This window comes from Bubalus kerabau, chromosome 10 (assembly GCF_029407905.1).
Source record: "Bubalus kerabau isolate K-KA32 ecotype Philippines breed swamp buffalo chromosome 10, PCC_UOA_SB_1v2, whole genome shotgun sequence".
Lineage (NCBI taxonomy): Eukaryota > Metazoa > Chordata > Mammalia > Artiodactyla > Bovidae > Bubalus > Bubalus kerabau.
Genome location: NC_073633.1, coordinates 82,088,737 through 82,114,613, shown reverse-complemented (window position 1 = coordinate 82,114,613; position 25,877 = coordinate 82,088,737). Strand labels below are relative to the sequence as shown.

The 25,877-nt window shown below is 44.0% G+C and overlaps 1 protein-coding gene across 1 annotated transcript in view; it reads right to left on the bottom strand.

Annotated features, from left to right (window-relative positions):
* The window catches only part of FNTB (farnesyltransferase, CAAX box, beta), a 79,484-nt gene that overhangs the window by 19,266 nt on the left and 34,341 nt on the right, over nt 1-25,877 (bottom strand). The window contains exons 3-7 of the mRNA XM_055538359.1: nt 20,106-20,178; nt 17,601-17,692; nt 8,015-8,161; nt 7,845-7,928; nt 2,372-2,458 (exon numbers count right to left, since the gene is read on the bottom strand). Coding sequence (XP_055394334.1) covers nt 2,372-2,458; nt 7,845-7,928; nt 8,015-8,161; nt 17,601-17,692; nt 20,106-20,178 — 483 coding nt within the window. The remainder of the gene's footprint in view (nt 1-2,371; nt 2,459-7,844; nt 7,929-8,014; nt 8,162-17,600; nt 17,693-20,105; nt 20,179-25,877) is intronic.

Below are 25,877 nucleotides of genomic sequence, written 5' to 3'. Positions count from 1 at the left end.
AACTCTTTGCCACCCTACGGACCATAGCCCACCAGGCTCCTCTATCCATGAGATACTCCAAGCCAGAATACTGGAGTGGGTTGCCACTTCCTCCTCCAGGGCATCTTCCTGACCCAGGGATTGAACCCATGTGTCTTATGTCTCCTGCATTGGCAAGTGGGTTCTTTACCACTAGCGCCACCTGGGAAGCCATAATGTCCAGGGTACAAGCCAAATACCACTTGACACAGGCACTCAGGAAAAGGTGACATGTCAACTCCAAGACAGCCAGATGTTGAAATTTCCAGGCAAGAATTTTAAAACAGATATTATAATTTTATATTTATCTTTATGAAGAAAAATATACTTGTAATGAATGAAAAAAATGGGAAATCTCAACTGAGAAACAGAAGGTATAAAAAAGAACCAAACCCAGGCCGTCTAGCTCAAAAGGTTATATTCTCAATGTTTAAACTAGAGCTCCCTTACTATTAAGTATTACATACCAAGTCCTCAGTAAAGGTTGGCCATCATTATGACCAGCCTTTTTAACAACGACACTGGACGCCATAAGATAATGGAGCAAGGCTTAAAAAATCTGAAGGAATACAATTTATAGTCTTCAATGTAGAAGTCTCTAACCAAATAAACTAGCCATCAAGTATGAGACTAGAATAAAAATAATTGCAAAATCTTAAAAATCTATCTCCCAAGTTCTCTTTTTTGGGATCTGTTGAAATAAGTGATCCACTCAAATGAGTAAGTAAACCAGGAGAAAGGAGGACTGGGGCTTTAACAAAGCAGAGAAGTGAATTTCATGCTGAAAGGAAGCTTCTAGATGCCTGCTGTGCAGCAAGCTGAGATCAATATGTCCAGACTGAAGCAGGAAGGCAGAGGCCCAGGGGTAGACGACTCAAAACACACGAGCACACACATGTACACAAACACACACACAAAAGAGAACTGATACATCACCTGAATTGTTTGACCATATTGAGAGTAATTTTATAACTCTGGCAGAAAATGTGGGAATTAGGAGGTAATGATTAATTCCAGAGGGAAAATAAGTCATACAAAAAAAGTAAATATGATCATAGTATATCATTTAGTTTAGCTGAAAATTGTATTTTCATAGCAGTAAGAACTACTTTGATAAAAATTAAGATATAAAAAATAAAACAATACAGCTTGGATATAATTCCTCAATAGTACAGATAAGCCTACTATACCTTTTTTTTTTTTTTTAATTATGAAATAATTGGAAGGATCCAGGAAAGTATAGCAAGTAATATATAGAACATATGTGTATCTAACACCAACCTTTGATTTAGCCATATGCATTTCAGGTTTCTATTTTTAAAGTTTTAAACAAATAAACAGTTACAGATACAATTGAAGTCTCCTGAGTACAAGTGTGCATGTGTGCATGCTAAGTCACTTCGGTCGTGTTCAACTCTTTGCGACCCTACAAACTGTAGCCCACCAGGCTCCTCTGTCCATGGGCTTTTCCAGGCCAGAACCCTGGAGTGGGTTGCTGTGCCCTCCTCTAGGGGATCTTCCCGACCCAGGGATTGAACCTGAGTCTCCGGCACTGGCACGTGGGTTCCTTACCCCTAGCGCCATCTAGGAAGCCCGAGTAGAAGTGCAGACTTTCTGTAATTTTGTTTGCTTTCTTCCCAGAAGTAACTACCATCCTAAATCTGGTGCTTATTCTTTCCAGCATGTTTTTATATTACTACATGTGATTTGTCCCATAAACAATACAGAACTGTTTTGCATGTTTTAAAATTTCCAGTCAATGTGCTAACCTGCATGTTTTCCTTAACATTCTTTTTTTTTTACACTAGTTTAACACTATTAAACACAATACTGTTCTGAGATTCACCTATATTGATATATGTAGCTTTAGTTAATTCATTTTCATTGCTATATTATATTCCAATGTGACTACATCACAACTCATTTATCCATCTCGTGTCTATGTACATTTAACCCATTTCTAGCTTTATTTACTATTACAAATGAGTCCTATGTCAGTCTCTCTCATGCATGTGTGTGAGTTTCTGGAGGAGTGGAATTTTGGGGTCATCAGCAAGGACGTTTTTGAGACATTTCCAAATTTCTCTTCAAACTGGTTTAAATCCATTTAGACTCTGACTAATACTGTTTACCCAGAGTTTTGATCCTTGCCAATCACATTAAAGAAAACTGGAAAAAAGAAAACTTTCAATTTTTGAAATGTAAAATGTATTTTTGAAATGTAAAATCTTTCAACCATAACATGTCTCTTGTAATTTTACATTCCCTTCTGGTTCTTCTGCACTTCCTTTATTTTTCAGAAGTCTTGACCGCCTGCTGTCTAAGAAATGGGACAAGTCCCAGCATCTCTCACCTTGCGATCCATTCAGCAGTGCCCTCAAACAGGTCTGGGGTGATGATGTTGGTCAACGAAGCTACCGAGGCAGCACAGTACGCACTTCTGGAAGGACAGAAATAGAGGGGCAAGGGTCACACTCTCAGGAAGAGCTCAAACAAGGCTCACTGAACTTCTTGGGCGGATTGCTCTCTGCCTCATAAGCTATAATCACCACCTGTCCTCACTCCTGGTCTCCAACCAGGAGCTCCGACATTCCATTTGGATCAAGTTCCTCACAGCATGGTCTCAGAGAAAGAACATGACATTCTATTCTCCCTACCTCCACACAGTCAAATCCACACCAGACGAAATAACAGCCATATCAATTTATGTCAACAGTGAATTCAGCTCTTCTTTCAAAGACCTACAATGCCTCCCAAAATTCCATGCTGCCATTCAGGTATTTCTGAGATGCTCATTCATTCAGTTGTCAATACTGTTCTTAGATCCAGGACTTGCCATGTTTATGGCATGGACACATTAAAGGTTAACCATATTTCTTTCAAACAGACAACCTCCAAAGCAGGCTGCCAGACCATATGGCTGCATAGACCAAGCAAGAGGGACCAGAACAGATGAGCTACTCAGATCCATTCCTTAGACTTCTAGAGCGAGAAAAGAGTTTTGATTTCAAGCACCCCTCCAGTACACGCACACGCACACACACACACACACACACACACACACTTTAAATAGAAAAAAGAACATATTCTACTTGATTTGGAATAATTATTGCCATTCCATCCTGCCAGCCCTAATTCTTCTCAGGACACATTTTATTTCAGCTTCTCCCTCTATTATAGAATACATCTACAAACTGTCTCTTCTTTTCCACTATGGGCTTCCCAGGTGGCGCTAGTGGTAAAGAACCCGCCTGACAATGCAGAAGATGCAACAGACGCAGGTTCGATCCCTGGGTAGGGAAGATCTCCTGAAATAGGAAATGAAATGGCAGCCCAGTACAGCATTCTTGCCTGGAGAATCCCATGGACAGAGGAGCCTGGCAGGCTACAATTCATGGGATTGCAACGAGTCAGACACAACTGAAGTGACTTAGCACATGGTCTTTTCAAACATTCAACATCTCAGCTTCATTTTATATTGAAGACAAAACTGTTTGTTCTAATTTTCTTTCAAGATCCTTTATCTAAGGGCTCCTAAGGAATATAAAAGAGAGGAGAGAGAAGAGTCTGGCTTCCATATTGTTCAATATGGACATAATACTAAGTCAAGCACACTGAAGCATTCCAGTGAGCTGCAAGTATTATTCTCCTCCCAGCATTTTAATCAGCCTGCTCACACTGGCCGAAGGCACAGCAGAGGCTGAGTTAAACCAGCAGGCATCAGAAGCATGCAAGAGTCCTTTCTGCCAAGTGTTATCATATACCGTAAGCTAACTTCGAAAGTCTGACCTAACTCCTCTCGGGTCTCGAGTCTCACAAAGGGCTTCAAAAGTACTTGCTCTTGAATGTGAATATAACCTCTGAGGTAGGGAGGTAGTCAGCAGTGTGGTCTGTTTCATAAATGGAAGACCTGAGACCTGCTGCCAGATCTCACACCGAGACAATGAGTGAGCAAAACACACTTTTCTTGAGCATCAGCTTCCTCTGTCCCTCTGTCCAGTCGTCATACCTCTCAAATTCGTCAGCTGCCCTCTAGCCTCCTGCTGTCACCCAAATCCAAGTCATCCTTAATCTGGGTCAGTTTCCTGTCCAGTCTTCCTCCCTCCAGCCCTGAAACCAGAGGATTTTCACTAAAACACTATAATGCATTCACTTGTTCCTTTTAGTCGCTAAGTCGTGTCTTTGCGACCCCATGAGCTGTAGCCTGCCAGGCTCCTCTGTCCATGGAATTCTCCAGGCAAGAATACTGGAGTGGATTGACATTTCTTTCTCCATGGGATCTTCCCGACACAGGGATCAGACACAGGGATCGAACCCAGGTCTCCTGCATTGGCAGGAGGCTTCCTCACCGCTGAGCCACCTGGAAAGCCCAATGTATTCCCCATAGAACTTCTAACAAAACACAAATCAAATCATGTCACTCCCTAAAACTTGCCAGTGGCTTCCCACTACCCTTAAAATAAACTCCAGACTTCTCAAGGAGACTGCAGTGCTCCTTGGACTATTCCCAGCCTGGCTAGCCAGCTTCATTCTCTGCCTGCACCCCTCTGCACTTCAGCAACACTGACCTCCTCCTTCCCCAAACACACTCTACACTCTGTTGCCAAAACTTTTGCAAACTCTGGGTCCCTATCTTCCCACTACCCTCCCAGAATACTCCAGGTTATATAATCTAGATTAGGAGGTCAGGAATAAATAATTGCTCCTTTCTTAAGAACTGAGGGGAAAGACGGTGCTGGCTACAAGTTGACTTGGATTAGTTGCTGTCCATGGGAGCTGTGAATGTCTGAGTAAGCTCATCTCAGAAACGAGGACTTGTGACAGGCCTGAAATATCAAGAGGTCGGTTCTAACCCAGAAGAAGACAGGCTAGCCTCCAGATGTCCCTGTCAACTGCTGCTTCTCTTCAGGTCAAATCCACCTGGCAGCACTCAGGAGTAACTGCTGATGCTCCAGGGCAAAGACAATTAAAGGAAAATTAAGTGAAAAGCGATGGAACTGGGGCACGAGAAACCACGCTGACCAGGGGAACGGGACGCAGCCTGCCAGGTTACATCCATCGTTCGCATCTTTAATCCTCTGCAAATGTAAAGCATGGCTCACATGGCAGGATGTTACCAGAGGAAGCATATGGTTAAAGAGCTCTTCAGAAACAAACCTATTTTATTGGAGGAGCTTCCTAGTATTTGTCTGGCAGATATGAATAAGAACACAGAAGGAAACCCGCACCAGAATGAATAAGTTAGAGAATAATCATATCTGAAAAAGGTAAGCAATGAAATGCCAAACTGATCTTGCCAGTTTTTGCCTGCTTTCACCTATAATCTCAGGAAACCTTAAAAAGCTACATTTGGAGTATCTGCAGAACAGGATGAAAATGTAGTGACCAAGAGAGGAAAAACATCCTTTAAATTTTTTTCTAAAGATGTCAACATAATACTGCTTCTCTTCAATAGTTATATTGGCTTCACTGGCATTGTGATCAGTTGCTAAGCTGCGTCCGATTCTTTGAGACTCCACAGACTATAGCTCACCAGGCTCCTCTGTCCATGGAATTTTCCAGGCAAGAATACTAGAATGAGTTTCCATTTCCTCCTCCAGAGGATATTCCCAACCCAGGGATTGAACCCACATCTCCTGCATTGGCAGGTGGGTTCTTTACGAATGAGCCACCCGGGGAGCCCTCACTGGCATATGCAGTGCTAAAAAACAAAACAAGAGGCCCCAAAAGGAGTCCCTTATGCTAAACTCCACATCACCAAACCAAGACTGCATTACGGTTTCCACTCGCCCAGAAATGGGATCTTTAACCAGTCAGTCAGGAACCACCTCATCAGCGCTAGTGAGATGCTCTGCTGGTCGACCCCTGCCACCCCCTCAAGGAAAGTGGCCTTGCAACAGCCAACCCACTCTTTAAGCGCCTGATGTCACTTCCTTGTCCCTGCTCCCTTCTGCCTATAGAACTCTCTCACTGTGCACAGCTCTCCTCGGGCTTCCTTCCTATCTGTGAGATGGGGTGCTACCCTATTCGAAGCAATTTTTGCTCAAATAAGTTCATAAAATTTTTAACATGCCCCTGTTTATCTTTTAACAACAGATACTGGGGTATTATGATATACTAAGAAACATATATTTGGTCTTTTCAGCACAGAGATCATAAAACTAGTGGGATTTCCTGAGTAATGGGGTGAGAGTCCTGTAATTCATAACAAGCCCCATTCAACCATATCTGAGTTTATACTACTGAGGTGACTCCTGGAGGATGGGGGCTGGCTGCCAGAGGAACCAACCATGGGATCAGAGGGTTGGAACTTTCTGCCCCACTCCCCAGAAGACTGAGTTAGTCACCAATGGCCTATCAGTTAATCAATCATGCCTACATAATGGAACCTCCATTAAAACACTCTGGATGAAGAAGTTCAGGGAGCTTTTGGGTAGATGCACCCAAGTGCCTGTCAGGAGGGTGTCACACCCCAACATCACGGGAACAGAAGTTCTTAGACTCTGGACCTTTCCAGACCTCATTCTATATGTATGCCCCTTCATGCGGCTGTTCATTTGTATCTTTATGATATCCTTTATAATAAATGGTATTAGAAAAATGTTCTCTGAGTTCTCTGAGCTGTCCTGAAAAATTAATGAACTGAGAAGGAGGTCATGGGGACCCCCGATTTACAAATCAGGCAGAATTGGTTAACCTGGGAACCCACTACTTGTGACTGCTGTCTGAAGTGCAGACAGTCTTGTGGGACTGAGCCCTTAACCTGTGAGGTCTGTGCTAACTCTGGGTACTTAGTGTCATTAATATGAGGATAAACACCCCACATTTCAGGTCAGAGGTGTTGTGAGCAGAGAAACAGTTTTCCATGTACTCAGGTTTCCAGATACCTAGCCTTATTTTATGGTTTGAACAGACAGGTTACAAATAGACAAAAACCCTTCATGAAGGTCTCTGCAGATAAAGGTTACTTCCTTTTATCTGCAATGTGTTTTGTGCTCCACAACCTTCATGTTTTTTCTTGCCCTATATTTTCAAACCAATAGTTAAGCCAGAGTATTTATCAACTTGTGTAGAGGACAACACATTTACAAATAGGCAGTAAGATGACTTTGCTATAGAAATCTCATAACGATTTATTTATCAGACTAAACAATAATAATTTGGTATATATCTCAATGATCCACTGCTTGTGAGAAATGACTAATTCAGTGAATTCCCTAGATGTTTTATAGGGAACCTCCTGCCAGGTGAGTAAACGACTCGCTAGGTACGTCAGACAATTCTTGAGAAAAAAGTATTATTTGAGCCAACTGGTTCCAATCAGTTAATGCCACTGTTTTTCATAGACTCCACTGGCCCCTAATGGTTTCTGCATTGCCCAAAGCAGTTCTCACACAGGTGTTAAACATTCTCATGCTTTCGTCAAATACATTCAGAAAATATTTACTAAGTCCCCACTGGGCATTCTCCTGCCTTCCCATACCAGAAAGATGAAAGATTATATTACACTATACAGTTACATCTATGGTATATCATCTCATGCCAAACGAATGTTATTTTTCATTTTTAAAACAAAAGCATTTGATTTTGTTTCTGTGTTACTTGTATTTGGCATCTACATAAAAGAAGTCAAGTGACAATGAGCCCTGAGGACATCTATCCCATATTTGCAGGGATTATGAACCATATCACTGACACGTCTCTCTGTGTGACATTCGGTGAGACAAGGTGGCGATTTCCTGTCTCCTTCCCCGGGTTTGGCATCTCTGATGGCAGATAAGCCTGAGAATCTGCTGATGCCGCAGCCTGCGAAAAACCCCACTCACCTCACGTCCACCTCACCTCCATCGTGCATGAGAAAAGAGCCATCGGGTTGCTTCAGCGAGTACAAATACTGGAGAAGCTTCTCTCTGAAAAGGGAGGGAGGTGATGGTCAGCGCAGCATCAGCAGATGGAAGCCCGGCTGGGTGTCCAGCCCTGCTGGCTTTGGCTGTACCTGTTAATGACGTCATAGGCCTCCTCGGTGCCAATGATGCACAGTGCGTTGACCGCTGCATACGTGGGTGCAAGGTGTGGGTACTGGCCAGGGCCCCCTCCAAAGCCGCCTTCTGGGCTCTGACACAACTCCAGGAACTGACACACGCTAGGCACATGGCCAAAGGGAAAAACAAAGACAGCATTAGTTCCAAAACACTGAATTCTACCAGAGTCCAGGCCTTTCCAAGGCTCCGCCCTGCCCAAAGAGAAGAAACACCCTTCCCACCTAGTGAATATATACTGAATACATCTGTAAAGGACCTAATTCTCCACCCTGCCTCGATCAGCTTTGTAGTTAAGCATTTGCCAGTTGTGAAGCCAGGAACAGAAGGCCGGGCAGAAACATATAGCCCTTCACAGAACTGGAGTGAGTCTCATGCTTCTTCCCATACTTTTCTCTCAATTTTCCACCCCAGGGCTATGGAACCAGTCCCTTCTCCTTGCCTTTGGGGTAGCTCCGAGGTTTTGCATTTTGCCTAAATCGTGGTGATGCTCAATTACTTTTTCCCCCACTAACTATGCTGGTCTAGAGCCCTCACATAGGCTTATCAGAAATATTTAAAGAGGTGCCTTCTCACTCTCGTTGAAGCCTAAGCCCCAGTGGGCTACTGATATTTATTCGTATCACTGACAAGAAACAAGCTTCCAATGGAGTCTGCCTCCATGGTTAGGAGAATGAGAGGTGGGCTTCTGCACACTGAGCTCATGATGGCAGACTTAAGCACTGCCAACTCCTACAACAAGAATGCATGCCAGGGACTTCCCTGGTGGTCCAGTGGCTAAGACTCTATGCTTCCAATGCAGGGGACCCAGGTTCAAACCCCGGTCAGGGAACAAGATCCTGCATGCCACAACTGAAGATCGAAGATCGTGTGTGCCACAACTAAACCCTGATGCAGCCAAATAAACAAGCAAATACTTTTCAAAAAACAAAATAAAAGAAAACAAGAATGCATCCCTAGCTGTGGGCTTTTGAAGAATTTTTCAGAAACTCCAGTGCCTTCACTGAGGGAAACTGCTATACTGAGGGTTGGCCTCTAAGCCCTTCCTTCCAAGCATGGCATCAGTTTGCCCAGAAGTTATCTTCTTGCTCTAGATGAAACCAAGAGAGCCCCTCTTTGTCAGAAGGTCCTCTGAAGTTCATCGGAAAGGAGACCCCAGGAGAGTTCTCAAGCTGTTTCCCCAACATAGCAGGATCCCAGCTTCCTATTGGGACAAGGCCTCAATTAAGAGCATGCCTGCATGCAAGCTCAGCTGCATCCCACTCTTTGTGACCCCGTGGATTGTATGTAGCCCTCTAGGCTCCTCTGTCCATGGGATTTTCCAGATGAGAATACTGAGTGAGTTGCTATTTCCTTCTCCAGAGGATCTTCCAGATCTGGGGATTGAACCCGCATCTCCTGCATTGGCAGGTGCATTTTTTACCACTATGCCACCTGGGAAGCCCCTCATTTAAGAGAACCAGGGGCAAATCTGAATTCTTCTAGTGCTCAGACAACCTTCTTTTCCTGGGCTTTTCCATCTCATTCCTTCTTATCCATGCTGCCAAAGAGATCACACAGTCTTCTTGATCTCAACTAAGACATGAGTTAATGGCTGCTCTCCCAGGTCATATTTGATTACTTTTGATTTCAGACCTGCTACATCACCTGGGCAGGGACAGCCATAGAAAATGCTGCTGATTTCCTAGTAGAGTCCTGAAACTGTCAGGTTAAAAGCAATACACACTCACTTCATGTTCCACCCACAATTTTACTGTAGGAAGCACATAGATTGAAACTAAAGTTGATGATCAGAGAAGGAAGACAATTCTGTGGCATGTTTTTAATAGCAGTTAATTTTTGCAAAGAAAATGAGCTTGTCACTAACGTTTCCCAAACCTTCATCAATTCTTATCCTATTTCCTGGAAACAAATGGCAAAGGAACGCCTGGTCTAACAAAAGTTGGCTGCACAAAAAGTTTTCTGTATCACAAAAACAAAATTTTTTGACTGACAGGAAACAGCACATGTTAAAAAAAGAAAAGGAAAAGTCATCTAGTTACCCATTCCCTTCCCCAGCTCCCATGACAAAATTACACCAAATGCAATACTCCTGACCCTGTAGCCTAAAGTCTGGAGTAGGCTGGGATCTGAATGTACCAGAGACGTTATTAAATCAACCCTCCATGCCAACTGTCCCCAGCTGACAGGCTACATCTGAGTGACTCCAGGGCTGTGTTGGGGAACTGGGCTCAGCTCTTCTCAACTCGGAGGCACTTCCGAACTACAGAACATTTTGATCCACGGGCTTTCCAACTTGTACCTTAAGGAACTGGCAGACTGACCACGAAGCTACCAGCTGTCGTGGGCTCAACTCCGAGCAATTCTGAAAAGCAAAATGTGAATGACACTCTTAACTATTCAAAGGGGGAAAAAAACTTAGCTTAGAGACCAGAAATTCACCAACTTAGGAGTAGGCAATGGCAACCCACTCCAGTATTCTTGCCTAGACAATCCTATGGACAGAGGAGCCTGGCGGGCTATGACTCACTAAAGTTGGACACGACTGAGTGACTGAGCATGCTCTCATATATAAAAGAGGACACATCAACAGCACTTAGATAGATGGAGAAATATTGAAAGAACACTTCCAGCCCTCCCAGAAGATCTCTGTGTGCTCCTTTCCACTCTGCCCCACAAAGGCAATCACTATCCTGACTTCTAAAACTATAGATTGATTTTGCAAGTTCTAGAATATCATATAATTGAAAGCACACAATATGTAATCTTTCATATAGGACTTGATTCACTCAGTGTTTGCATCCATGTTGTTGCATGTATTTAGAAGTTCATTTATATTATTACCGAGTAGTATTCCATTATATGAATGAACCCGAGTTTGTCTATTCACCTGTTGATGGACATTTACATTTGGACTATTTCTAGGTTTTCCAGGTTTTGATTGTTATGAATAAAGCTGCTGTGAGCATTTGGGTACATATCAAAAAAAAAAAAAAAAGAAAGAAATTCACCAACTTAATTTAAAAAATCACAAGCGGGAAACACTGAGCCAACACCAAGAGGGACACACTCGGTGAAAAACAAGTATTCATAGATCATGCGTCCGCTCACATGACTAGACAATCCAGTAGATCAGTTTTCTTTTAAGTCAGCAAGGCATTTCGTTCTCACTTACATGACAATTTCCAACAAAGTGGGAAACTATCTCCTAGATCGGGGTTCTAAATAAACCCCAAATGTGTATATTGGAATCACTGGAGGGCTAATGAAGAACACAGAGACCCAGACTTGCTGAAGCAGGAAAGAGCTGGGCCTCTGTATTTTTACAGGGGTCATTCCCAGGTGATGTGGATATACACAAAGTTTGAATACCACAAGTCTTTGCTGTGTAATTAGAATCACTTTGGGGACGTTTAAAAAAAAAAAAAAAAAACCCAACGCCCAGGCCATACCTAGTACCAATTAAATGAGAGTCGCTGACGGTGGGCCCGAGCAGCAATAGTTCTAAAAATTCCCCATGTGACTCCAGTGTTCAGCCAGGTTTCAGTGCTTCTCTAACTTGAATGTGTACAGAAGCCACCCAAGGATCTCATCAAACTGCAGATCTATTTCAGCAGAACTAGAAGGACCTGAGATTCTGCACATCTAGCAAGTTCCCAGGTGACGGAGATACTGCTGGTCTGGGGACCACATTTTGGGTAGCAATGTGATACATCTGCTCTGTCCAACAGGTAGCCACTAGCCACATGAGGCTATTTACATTTTAATTATATTAATTAAAATTGAGCTCCTCAGTCACACAAGCCGCATTGCAACTGCTCAATAGCTACATGGGACTAGTGGCTGCCACAAAACATAAAACATTTCCATTGCTTTAGGAAGTTCTATTGGACACTACTGCTCTATCGTCCAGCTATTAAAAAGTACATAAAACCTATAGGAGGATCAAGTTCAAAGCACGAGTATCAAAGATTTATTCAGACTTTTAGGGGATGATTAAGGACAGATCTAAAGTGGTTGATTCTGGACGTCACTGTCACCAGCGTGGATGAAGGACTTAAAAGCATGCATAGTATGTAAGCAAATCATCAAAACAAGCAGGGAAATCTCTACGGAGAGGAAGTCCAGGATAATATTAAACAAATCAGAAGTCAACAAGAATAAAACAAATGAGGGAGTTCCCTGGTGGTCCAGTGGTTGGGAATCCTCCTGCCAATGCAAGGGACACGGGTTTGATCTCTGGTCCAGAAGGATCCTGCATGCCATGCAGCAACTGAGCCTGTGACCCGCAGCTGTAGAGACCCACATGCCCTAGAGCCCGTGCTCCTCAAAGAGAAGCCACCACAATGAGAAGCCCGTGCACTGCAACGAAGAGTGGCCCCTGCTCTCTGCAACTAGAGAAAGCCCGCATGCAGCAACGAAGACCCAGTGCAGCTGAAAATAATAAATAGAGAATAAAACAAATGAAACAGATATAAGTAGCAAGTAACGTACTTTGGGATGGCAGGAGTGGGGGATGAACAAAGTATATAAATATAAGGTGGGAAATAACAAGGAACACAGCAGAAAAAGGACCAGAGGTTAGGGTTCATGAGTTGTGAACAATAATGAAAACACTTCTTAAAAGCATCACAAACACAGTATTGGTCAGAACTATAACTGGTTCAAGACTCCGTTTTCCAACTCAAAGGAAGTTAAGAACAGAGTTGTAAAAACGTCTCAATACAGAAATGATTCCAAGGCTTACTATTACAGAATACCACAGTGAGGGAGCTACCCTGCAAAGTGCCTCAAGTATACAAAGGATAGGGCTTCCCTGGTGGCTCAGATGGTAAAGAAACCACCTGCAGTGTGGGAGACCTGAGTTTGATCCCTGGGTCGGGAAGACCCCCTGGAGAAGGGAACAGCTACCCACTCCAGTATTCTGGACTGGAGAATTTCATGGACAGAGGAGCCTGGCAGGCTACACAGTCCATGGGGTCGCAAAGAGTCGGACACGACTGAACGACCTAAAAAATACAAAGGATAATTACACAAATTTTCGGTAAAGAAATGAGAATTGAAACTACTCTGTAGCAAGAAGAATTATATCTAAACTAAGATATAAGAAAAATTTAGTTTAGATTTAAGAGAAACTGAAGTTGGTTATTTTAGAGCAGAGTTTCACCACTGTGGCACTACTGATATTTTGGGCTGGACGATTCTTTATTGTAGGGACTGTCCTGTGGAGAACAGTTAGCAGCATCCCTGACCTCTCCCTACTAGATGCCAGCAACACCTGGCCAAAAATGCCCAGAAGACAAAAGGAGACATAAGCTATCTTCATTGAAAGATAAGGAAACAGACAGATTAAATTTAAAATTAAAAGGAGAGATATTTAAGGAGCTATTCAAGGGACAAGCTACTGATAAACTTTCTAAAGGGAAATAACAAATCACTGGCACATGAAAATTTAAATTTAATCTTTGGTAAAACTTTACAAATGGAAAGGTCCTAAAACAATTTTTAAGTTAAAGATAATTTTCAGATCCTATGGAAGCTAAAAGACCTAACTTAACACTGCCATGGTTTCCCTGGGGTCTTCATTTTACTCCATGTGTTTCATTAAGTAGCTTTCAATAACGAAGCAAGGGATTCTCATTTTTAAAAAAATGCTTCCTTCAGTGCTAACGTCATTAACAAAGCAAATGTACTTAGTGTGGTTCCGAAATATTCATTTCTTTGAGGTAAACACACATATAAATTTATGGATACAATCTCTTAAGAAGGGCACACTTAATTCCTATAAATATATTATTATTGAATGTATTATTCTTGAACTGAATATACCGTTCTTGAAAGGTCTGACACCAGCAGTAAAAGTTACTGGCTCTGGTCAGCAGTCACAGGAGCTCACAAAAGTGGGTTTGTCCACTAGAGGGACCTCAGCTTGTCATATTGCTCCCAGGACAAATGGAAGCACAAACGTGAACAAAACAGGAAAGAGAAAGAAACTCATGTGTGTGAATGTGTGTGCGTTGCACACTAGGTCGGGGAGCGGAGAGAGAGGACAGTAGAAAAATCAACTCCAGAGCTAAACACACCCTTTATGTCACCTTAACATTTGTATAAAGAAGAAGAAAAAAAAACTTGACCACATTTTCAAAGCATTTCTTCTCCCTGTGCAAAACAAATAAAAAAGCAATCTCCAAAATTAGGTAGTCTTTAAAAAAAAATCCCCATATTTTAATAGACGTCATTAAGATTTCTCTATTTCTTACTAAAAAGAGTTTATCCTCTTATAAGTCAAGCGATTAGGCTCTGTTCATAACAAATATTATTGGCACCTGGAATTAATTGCCTGCTAGGCATAAAACAAAGTTCATTATTGGAAAGTCTAGGTAATTCTTTAAAAGTTTGTTAAATCAATGTTCAGAAGAACCACAGGTAAAGCTTTGAAGGTGGCTGTGGTACAGAAAATTTCAGTCATGAACTATCAAGGGGCTCTTGCAATCAGGACAAATCAGCTTCTAAATTTTAAAACATTCTTTTGATTACAAAACAATAGATTCATTGTAGAAATTTTAGAAAATGCAAATAAGATTAGAAAAGAAAAAAAATTACCTTTAACCCCATCATCCACACAAATAACTCCTATCATGTGTATATATACATCCTTCTGTTTTTTCCTATGTGTAGAACCACCCTTAATTTTAATCTATAAAAAATGAATCTTTACCTTTTTTCATTTAAATCATGAGTATCTCTATCAAACACACACATTTTTATATATAAATATAGTACGGTATAGTGAAAGTTGCTCAGTCATGTCCAACTCTTTGTGACCCCATGGACTGTACAGTCCATGGAATTCTCTAGGCCAGAATACTGGAGTGGGTAGCCGTTCCCTTCCCCAGGGGATCTTCCCAACCCAGGAATCGAACCCAGGTCTCCCACCTTGCAGGCGGACTGTTTACCGTCTGAGCCACCGGTGAAGCCCATATATAAAAACACACAATTATGTATATATACAAATTTGTAATTGAGGTACAACTGACACGGAACATTACATTAGGTTCAGGTGTACAATGTTATGATTTGATATTTGTACATACTGTGAAATGATCACCATAGGCCTACCGAACACCTGCTAACTTTTTAATTTTTAAGTGGCTGCATAAGATTTCACTGTATGTATCACGACACAGAGACTTCACCTAAACTTTACACTTACGGCATCCCCAACTGTTGATATTTAGGTTGTCTTCAATTGGTCAGTGTGAAAAGCCCTTCAACGGGGTCCTCTCTTCCTAGCTGATGTTGTCACAAAAGCTGCTCCAAAATTTATTTCCTCAGAAAAGCTTTACCTATACAACACCATAAAGCACCGAAGAATTGATGCTTTGAAACTGTAGTGTTGGAGAAGACTCTTGAGAGTCCCTTGGACTGCAAGGAGATCTAACCAGTCCATCCTAAAGGAAACCAGTCCATCCTAAAGGAAATCAGTCCTGAATATTCATTGGAAGGACTGATGCTGAAGCTGAAGCTCCAGTACTTTGGCCACCTGATGTGAAGAGCTGACTCATTAGAAAAGACCCTGATGCTGGGAAAGACTAAAGGCAGCAGGAGAAGGGGACGACAGAGGATGAGATGGTTGGATGGCATCACTGACTCGACGGACATGAGTTTGAGCAAGCTCCAAGAGATGGTGAAGGACAGGGAAGCCTGGTGTGCTGCAGGCCATGGGGTCACAAAGAGTCGGACACGACTGAGAGATTGGACAACATACAACACCAAGTACAGAACCTAGAAAAAACTCAAAATTGATGCTGATCCAAGTTCTTCCACTTCAGGAAGCCCTTTATCATTTTCCCACTTCCGATCGCTCTACATCCACAGGGGGCCTCCTTCCTGCTCCAAACCGCTGTTCCTCTAGGGGGCATCAGTACTTCACTCTCGCTGACTCCTCCAGAGTCTTCTGTCTTCTCTCACATCCGATTTTCCCATTCCATCTATCCTGACTGTGTATGTGACGGGTGGGGGGAACTTCCCAAACAACCCGCAACCCCCAACTGGTATTTCAAAAACACACAGGCCTTTATTTTGACAATTAAATTCCTGTTACTGCAGAAACTGTGTCCAACTCTACATCCAGAGCTAGAAGCAACGAGGCTTGCAGCAGCTCTGTGATGTGGAAGACAATGCGTATTTTTCCTCTCCCTCTGAAAGCACTGTACACATCACAAGGGTTAATGGCCTAATTCTTTATTATCTTTTCTATCCACATTCATCACAAGACACCCTGCCCAGGAAGGCAAGAATGAGAGGTTATTGTTAAGACGGAATGAATGAGACAATGTGTGGTTCTGTTCTTCTGACCTGACAGTGTGACCCAGGCAGAGGGACTGTGGCCAGGGAGGCGCACAGGCTGGCCTCCACGCATCCTGGCACAGCTGCCCCTGCGCACCGCGGGCAGACAAACCTGGCTCCAGGCCTCCCTCTGACCCTCTACCTTCGGAGCAGCAGGGGAAGCAGTTGAGGTCAAGATGCTGCTGAGAGAAGGTGCTCTCTCTGTGAGAACTAGGGCATCAGAGCCAATTCCTGGCAGCCCCTTCCTACCTCGGGTACCCCTTAGACTAGAGTGATGATCAGTTTTTTTCTTTAAAATAGAAACTGTGGGGCTTCCCTGGTAGTCCACTGGTTCAGAATCTGCCTTGCATTGCAGGGGACACTGTTTGATCCCCAGTCCGGAAAGATCCCGCATGCCGTGGAGTAACTAAGCCCATGGGCCACAAGTCCTGAGTTTGTGCTCTAGAGCTCACAAGCTGCAGCTACTGAGCCCCCATGCTGCAACTACTGGAGCCCAAGCCCGTGTACAGCAACGAAGACACTCAGTGCAGCCAAAGATAAATAAAATCTTTTAAAAAATATATATAAAGTGTGATGAATTTCTAAGGATGAGGAGCCACAATGAGGACACCCTCTGCAGAAGCGCTTTGGGAAGAATCTTATTCAATTAGTTGCTTAGATCTCTAATCATTAATGAGAAGTTTAAGAAAACGATGTCCTGACATCTGTACACCAAGCCAGTAACATATCCACTGCCATCAAGAGCCATACCACCCCCCAGGCACTGGTGAGGAGGGACTTCTGGGTAGGTATTTATGGAAAGCAAAGGCATTTTTGTCCACGGGGTTGCCACATGCTTCCCCACAGAAGCTATTGAAATGTATACTGTACTTTCTGGAAAAAATCAGGTTTCTCTGGCGTTGATAAAGACTTTTCTCAAAGACCACAGCAAGAGCCCAGAGAAAAGGCCACAGAAGAAACAGAATCCTTCTCTTGGAAGTTCAAAGTCTTGTTCTACCCAGGAGCACACAACGGGCTTCTGAAGTGGAGGAGTTTCAGGAAGTTACTGGAGGTCAAGAGAAGGGCAACGGTTTTCTTTGCAGCACTCTTGTGTTTTTCATTCAAAATAAATGGAACAGAAACTGAACAAAAAGAACCCTCAAACTCAAAACCCAATTTCAGGGGACACAGGGGGCGCGCCAAAGCCAGACTCACTCTGTGGCCACCATCTGGGGGATGGGCTCATCCAGGAGTTCCAGGCTATGCAGAATCCAATAGCAGAGCCATGGGCGGCTGGCATCCAGACACTGTGAAAGGAGCAGGGCAGAAAACACACCCCTTATTCAGAGTCGTTCCAAGACCCTGCTGACAAGGCGACATCTGTCTCCCTCCCGGCCGCCTGGCAAGAAGGAGAAGGGCCACCTCAGAGGGATGAAGGACACTTTGCCTGGAGGCCTTAGCTCGGAGCTGAAGTGACCATATGTGAGCAAAGGACAACGGGACAAAGGCGTTTAACCTGAACCCAATGGGTCCTTCCCTGACAGGCACTGAAAGAAGCCAAGCAGAGGACTTCTCACACGGCAGAAACTCAAGTGCTACTGTTTTCTCCGTGTAGACCCAAGGACAGCCACAATTACAGGGAAGGATTTCCTGCATTCACTCGTTTATTGATTTAACAAATATTTAATAAGTATCTCCTCATGCCCAGCACTAGGGGCACAAGAATGAATAAAATGCAGTTCCTTCTCTTGAGGTGCTTGGGTTAGAATGTGTGTGGTTATCTGTAGAGGAGGAGGGCACTAGACAGACACGGAAGTACTAGTGTGTTTCTGGAATAAGGCAGAACAAGACAAGTGCATACACAGAGCTGGATAAATGCTATAACGGGCACATGGAAGAAACTGGCTAATTCTGCCTGAGCAGCTGGAAAATGTTTCCAAAGGTGACCTGTGAACAGGTCTTGATCCTAATTCAAGCCATAAATATTCAAGCATTCAAGCCTAGGCAGGCTGGTAGTATTATTGCCCCAGTTTTACGAATCTAAAGTGTATAAATGAGATCCAGACAGATGAACTTTTTCCAGATGACAACGACAGTAAATGTAAGAAACAAGAACCCAGATTTCTAGACTCTCGATCCAGTGCTCTTTTCATTGGCCTAAGCTGCCGTCTTCATAAATGTGCACATAAATACGCTTGCTCACCACCTAGGGGCAGCTGGTATGCTGACAGAAGACGTTGCTATGGGTTTCAGTGCCAGCTCCTTCTCTCATTAGCTACGTGGTGGTGGTGGTTTAGTCACTAAGTCATGTCCAGCTCTTTGTGAACCCCATGGACTGTAGCCTTCCAGGCGCCTCTGTCCACGGGATTCCCCAGGCAAGAACACTGGAGTGGGTTGCTGTTTCCTTCTCCAAGGGATCTTCCTGACCCAGGCAACAAACCCAGGTCTCCTGCTTGGCAGGTGGATTCTTTACCACTGAACCCCTTGGGAAGCGCCTCGCTAGCTACACACCTTTGAGAAAATTAATTAATTAATCTTGCTAAGCCTATTTCCTAATCTAGAAAAAAATACTTACCTACCTCCTGGACTAGCTGTGAGGATTAAATGAGACAATGAATGACAAACTTTAGCATACTATTCGGTGAGCTGTTAGCTGCCATGGTATTAACTGTATCAGGACTGACTTGACCCTAACCATCGAGGATTGAATACTGAAAGTCCACAGGCCAGATGTAGCCCGTGGATGTGTTCTGTTTGTTCCCTGTAGTGTTTTGTTTGTTTAATTAGAATTAGTTTTAACAGCTACATGTTGAGAGATCCACAGAGAAATCTGAATTTCTGGCTTCATTTCAAAGAACAAGAAGAGATCTGGCAATCCTGGGTCTGCAATGCTGCTTGACAGGAGCTGGCAGGAAAACAGCAAAAGCATGGTCCTCCGGTTTGCCTCAGTTCTGCTCCCCTGACCATCACCCACCACCACCACCCAGCCCACATCCCTGGCTTATGCCACCTGCTTGAGTCTATAGGCCCAAACCCCTGCCATAAATAATCAAATGCAGGCCAAAGAAAAAGCAAGTGAAAAGCAGAGCTGCTCTGTGGAAAGTGGGGCAGGAAGATTGCAGCCTCTGGTTCACATTTACCCTCTGCCTGTCACTCAGCCCCTAGTCCCAACACCCTTCCCCTCCACTTCTGCTGCCCTCCCCTGAGCCCCTCTGTGGACCCCAAGGGCTCTAAGGAATATTGACTTAAAGTCCACTTCATGTCTGAGCATTTTTACCGTGTTCAATTGCAGAGTACTTTCTGGGACTTATACACTGGTGCTCTGGCCAGTAGAGAAATTAGATCTGCTTACAGGGCAATGGGGTCAAGATATCTAGACTGCCTTTTAGCTAACAGTCAAACAGCATCTAGAAGAATGCACATGAACCCCCCTCAGCCACGATGTGGGTGGAAAGAAGTCCCCCCGCCCCAAGCTGGGGGCTCCAGTAGCTCTGAGCAAGGAGAGACTAGAGGAGCTCTCATTCTGTCCTTTCAGAAGTAGGCGTCCCAGCTCTGTGGGGCCAGGCGGCTGTGCACCTGGAGCCTACCAGAGCCACGTGGACAGTGAGTGAGCCTGCAACAGGCCAAGCCCACACATGCCTTTTACATCCAAACAGAAAAAAGAAAAGAAAGATTAAGGCAGATAATCTGATAGAGAGAGCTCCTGGGAGAGGAGTTTACCTCGTAGGCATCTGTCAGCTGTCGGAGGCCTCTTTTCAGATAATGGAAGTGCTTCTCTCTCTGCAAAACAAGCCTGGAAAGACAAAGAGCTTTAGTAAAACCACTCTCACAGCCCCTGCTTCCCCAGCACAGAACACACGTGTGCATGGGCACACCTGCACATTCGCGCCCACACATGCACTCTCACCTTCTGGTCACCCCCCACAGTCAAACCTGTTCAGCTTCCCAGGACACCTACACCAGAGAAAAGAGGCCACCTCTGAATGCCCCTCAAGTGTCTGCAAATCATGCTGACAAATGTTTGGGGGGATCCTCTCCCTCGTGGCTGGTAGCTTTGGGCGAGAAACACCACCATAAGCACACTTAGCCAGGCAGCAAGAAACCACCAGGAAGTTCCTCCGGGGTCCAGCTGAGAACAGATACGTTGTGGCTCTCCATCCTGAGCCTCGCCGCGTCCCTGACTTGGTTCACCTCTATCGTTCCAGTCATTTCTTCTGGGGTCACTTCTCTGAGGTCTGAGGTTTGTACTCTGCCTGCTCCTCACTCATCTGTCTGTTACTGTGCTATGCTGTGCTAAGTCACCTCAATTGTGTCCGACTCTGTGACCCTATGAACAATAGTCCGCCAGGCTCCTCTGTCCGTGGGATTCTCCAAGCATGAATACTGGAGTGGGTTGCCATGCCCTTCTCCAGGGGATCTTCCCAACCCAGGGATCAAACTCGCGTCTCTCATGTCTCCTGCATTGCCGGGCAGGTTCTTTACCATTAGCGCCACCTGGGAAGCCCTCAGTCTATTATTCCCTCCCCCCACATCCCACCTCCATGTGCTGCCCCACAGTCCTGGCTGGAGGATAATATCTGTATGCTGCAGCCAGTCGCTCTCCTTGGCCCTGACGTCAGCAACACTAGCTCTAAGATGGACTGTATCTGTCGTGACCACCTGCACAGGCAGGCGAAGGGCAGGGGGGTGTGCTTTTTGCTGGGTCTTACAGAAGGGGTCTGTCTGTGTGGTTACAGAAGAAAAGAAAAAAGCAAAGAATTTGAGACATTCACTGTGCTTGCTGATTCCAGAAAAGAAACGAAAGAAGAAGCATTCTCTTCCCTAGGTATTCAATTCAACAATTGTTTATTGAACTCCCACGGTACTGTGCACAGAATAAGTAGTCTTTACTTCAAAAAGGCTTCCAGTTCAGTACTGGAAATGAGATAAGGACATAAGTGGCTACAAGATGATGAAAAAAAAAAAGGGTAGGTTTCATAAAGAAAAAACATATAAAATGTTCCCGAGGCTCTAAAGAGGTTGGGGGAGGCATCTCATTCAGAAAGAAATGATCAGGGGAGGCTGCACGAACAGGTGAACTTGAGGTGGGGGCCCTGGAAGAGGGAGAATGTTTTTACAGGTAGAGGAGAAGAGGAGGTGAAGTGATGGTGGGAAGACAGTTCAGTCAGAAGAGAAACAAAAGGAACCAAAACAGGACCATCCAAGAGAACTTAAGAGTCTTTGTACTGTCTAATAGGAAGCAACAAGCCACATGTGGGGTACTGAGCACTCGCAATGTGGCTACTGTAACTGAGTAACTAAATTTTAAACTTTGTTAATTTACGTTTAAATGGGTGTACGTGACTAACAGCTTTACTACATCCTACAGATGAATATAAAGCATGCAGGGGAACTGACAAGTCAGGGACTTGGCCTGGCTGTTAGGAATGAAAGAGGAATGGTCAAGAAGGGATCTGGGATGCCAGCTGAGAAATTTAACTCAATTTAACACTCAAAGGGAACCTGCAGTAACATGGGGAGACTTGGAGGACATTATGCTAAGTGAAGTAAGTCAGACAAAAAGATGAATACTGTACAATCTGACTTGTATGTGACACTCTAAGGCCTCCACCAAAAAAAAAAAAAAAAAAAAGCCCTGAGCTCATAGATACAGAAGACAGACTGGTAGCTGCCTAAGGTGGGAGGTGGAAGGGGATGGCAGTGAAATGGGTGACGGGGGTCAAAAGGCACAAGGCTCTAGTTATAAAATGAGTAAGTCATGAAGATGTAATGTGCAGCCTGATGACCTTAGTTAATAATACTGTATGGCCTTATGTGGCAGCCTGAATGGGAGGGGAGTCTGGGGGAGAATGGATACATGCATATTACAGCTGAGCTGCTCTGCTGTGTACCTAAAACTATCACTACATTGTTAATCAGCTATACTCCAACATAAGATAAGTTGTTTTTAATGTAAATAATAATACTGCATTGCATATTTGAAAGTAGCTACCACAGAGGATATTGAAACTTCTCATCATAAGAAAAAAAATTTGTGAGTACATATAGTGCTGAATGGGCTTCCCTGGTGGCTCAGATGGTAAAGAATCTGCCTGCAGTGCAGACCTGGGTTCAATCTCTAGGTCAGGAAGATCAAGAAGGAAATGGCTACCTACTCCAGTATTCTTGCCTGGAGAATTTCATAGACAGAGGAGCCTGGTGGGCTACAGTCCATTGGGTTGCAAAGAGTCGGACACAACTGAGTGACTTTCAATTTCACATGGTGCTGAATGTTAATTGGACTTATTGTGGTGACCCTATTGCAGTATATACAAATACTGACTCATTACACTGCACACCTGAAATGGATAGAATGTTACGTCAGTTATACCTCAATTAAAAAAAAACTGGCACAAGAAACCTCTGAGGATTTTCAGCTGAGAAAAAAAATAACTACAATCATGGCTTTAGAAAAATTATCTGACCCCACCAGGTATTCGGTGTGTGTTTACAAACTGGACTGGTGAAAACACTTAAGTGGGAATAGATGAAGCAGGAAGACAGGGTAAGACACTGTTAAGAGTCAGCCAGGGGGCGGTGGGGTGGGAGCTAGGTTCAAGAGGGAGGGGACATATGTATGCCTATGTCTGATTCACACTGGTTTGTTACTAAAGAAGGTAAATCCGTAAGCATGTGAAACAGTGAGAATGACTAACCAGAGGGAAGGAAAAATTAACTTTTATGGGAAAGCAGGATGCTGATAAACAAAACTGTTCAAAGCATGGTCCAAAGGCTTCTTGGGATAGACCACCTCACTCCAGAGAAGATGCATGTTTCACAGTCTGAGAGCAAGGAAAACAATTTCTGGGATGAGGAATAAATGGTAGGATGTAACAACATTCAGCTTCAGCCTTGAATTTCAGCCAAATCTTCTACTTGGCAGTGGCTCTGAGAGGCTGAATAGACGGATGCCTCCTCGGCATCATTCCTGACATCCCTGGACCAGGGCATGGTCAGTGGTCTGGGGAGTGTGTGTGTGTTTCTATCACATCCAATCAACATCATGACCTCAGAGACACAAACGAGCTGTGTCACCTAGATTAATCGCTAACATCTGAATATTCACTTTAGCTAACAACGAAGGTTTGTTCCTGCAATATAATACCAAAATTTTTAAATTTGACTGATGAAATGTTAAATATTGTAATTGTGACAGTAATTTAAAATGCTGATTAAAGTTTCATATCTCTTCTTATGTCCCAGAAGTTCATTCTACGGTGAAGATGTTCGGCCCCAGCCTTATATTGATAAGCTGATTTATATTCTATTATTCACCCACAATGTGTAATGTCTCTATATTAATTAGCAGGCTGTGACATAAGATGCTAATTAGCATCCTTTAAAACACTCATTTTCATAGGCAACAATGATAAAATGGGAAATGTCAGATTCCTGAAATAAACCCAGAGCCCTGATGTATTCTATTTCCACAAAGGAGGAACATTTTTTGTTTTCTACCCACATCTGACCTAAAGACCTATGAATCAAGGGACTTCCCTCCTTTACTGCCCTCCATTGCTGCTGCTAAGTCTCTTCAGTCATGTCCGACTCTGTGAGACCCCATAGACAGCAGCCCAGCAGGTTCCCCCGTCCCTGGGATTCTCCAGGCAAGAACACTGGAGTGAGTTGCCATTTCCTTCTCCAATGCACGAAAGTGAAAAGGGAAAGTGAAGTCGCTCAGTCGTGTCCGACTCTTAGCGACCCCATGGACCACAGCCTACCAGGCTCCTCTGTCCATGGGATTTTCCAGGCAAGAATACTGTAGTGGGGTGCCATTGCCTTCTCCGAGTCCTCCACTACCACTCCCCAAACACAGCTTCTTCTCAGATTATAACCTCCCAATCTCCCTCCCATCTCAGTAAGGATAAAGGGAAAGCCCAAGACCTCTACTCTTATGGTGGGTGACAAGGGAATGTCAAATGATCAAAGGTCCTCTGGGAACACAGAGGACCTATGTCCACAGTGGACAGAGACTCAGAGAACAACAGGTGAGTAATCACAGTGCAACTCTAACCACAAACCCCTCCTGAAGCCACCGTGCCCCACAGCATTACCAAGTCCCACCACCTCCGGGAAAACAGCCTGTACTGGCCAGAGGGCTCCTTCTCCCTGAGCTGTTTACATAAACAGTGTCATCTGCTAAGCTCCAGCTGCCACTCATGACAAGAGCCATAATTCATTTTCTGAGGTCGGGGCTTTGGGTTAATGCAGAGATTTAGGTTAGCAGTTTGGAAAAAGACTTCTCTGCTTAGCTGATGCTTTCCTTTTCCAGGGAAGGAAGATGAAGAGAATTTTTCCACCTGGCTTTCCCTTTTTCTGACTCTTTTTCTGTCTTGGTGAATCAGAGTTTTCTAGCTAAACTTCTTTTTTAGGGAAATAGGGACAAAAAACAAAGACACAAAGTTAACTGAGGCTAGAAATATTTGTAATGCTCCAGTAACTCCTGCCTGGAGAATCCCGTGGACAGAAGAGTCTGGAAGGCTGCGGTCCATGGGGTCGCTGAGGGTCGGACAGGACTGAGCAACTTTACTTTCACTTTTCACTTTCATGCACTGGAGAAGGAAATGGCAACCCACTCCAGTGTTCTTGCCTGGAGAATCCCAGGGACGGGAGAGCCTGGTGGGCTGCCATCTATGGGGTCACACAGAGTCGGACACAACTGAAGCGACTTAGCAGCAGCAGTAAGTGAAAGACAGACTGACCCAGAGACTGACTTGCCAGGAGTCAGTGCGTGAGGAGGTGTCAGGAAGTTGGGAGACGTGAACAAGATCAGGCCAGATTTTAGACCCATAAGCTTCCCACCCAGAGAGAACCAGCCAGTGGCCCAACTACTCTATGTTCAGAGATTGTCTAGGAAAAGTACTGTAACATCAATGTAAAATGATAAGCAAACACAACTTGAACTACTGATGAGGAAAGATCGCACAGGGTGGTTTCAGAGAAGCAATCTGTGATTAGAAGAGAAATGCCCTAATGAAATTCTAGTGTGATACATTACAAAACTGGGGGGTGAGGGAAATGAAGGTTCAAATTATTAAGTTTCTGTTTATAGTCCCCCTTTTGGAATTTCTGCCTCAAAAGAGCTTAGAAGGCTTCAACTTGCTAAGCACCAAGGAAAACAAAAGGCATTGTATCTCTCACTTAAACTGTGGCCCCGAGAATCCGCTGCACAGCCGCCAACAAGGGCCAGGCTAGGAGAGGCTCAAACGCCCCACATTTCCCAGTCAAGTCATAACACACACCAAAAGAATCCATCCTTTTCCATCCCCCTGACTCTATATCTGTTTCAAAGTGTTACATGAGAAAGAAAAACTTGAGAGTTCTGAACACCAGTGCAGAGGGTCAGAACTAAGCTACAGGATCACAAACTTTTTCTCTCTCTCCATCTTCAGAGCTCAGAGTTCAGGCTCTGAGGGGGATCCCCATGTAAGACCTGATGGCTCAGCTCAAGTG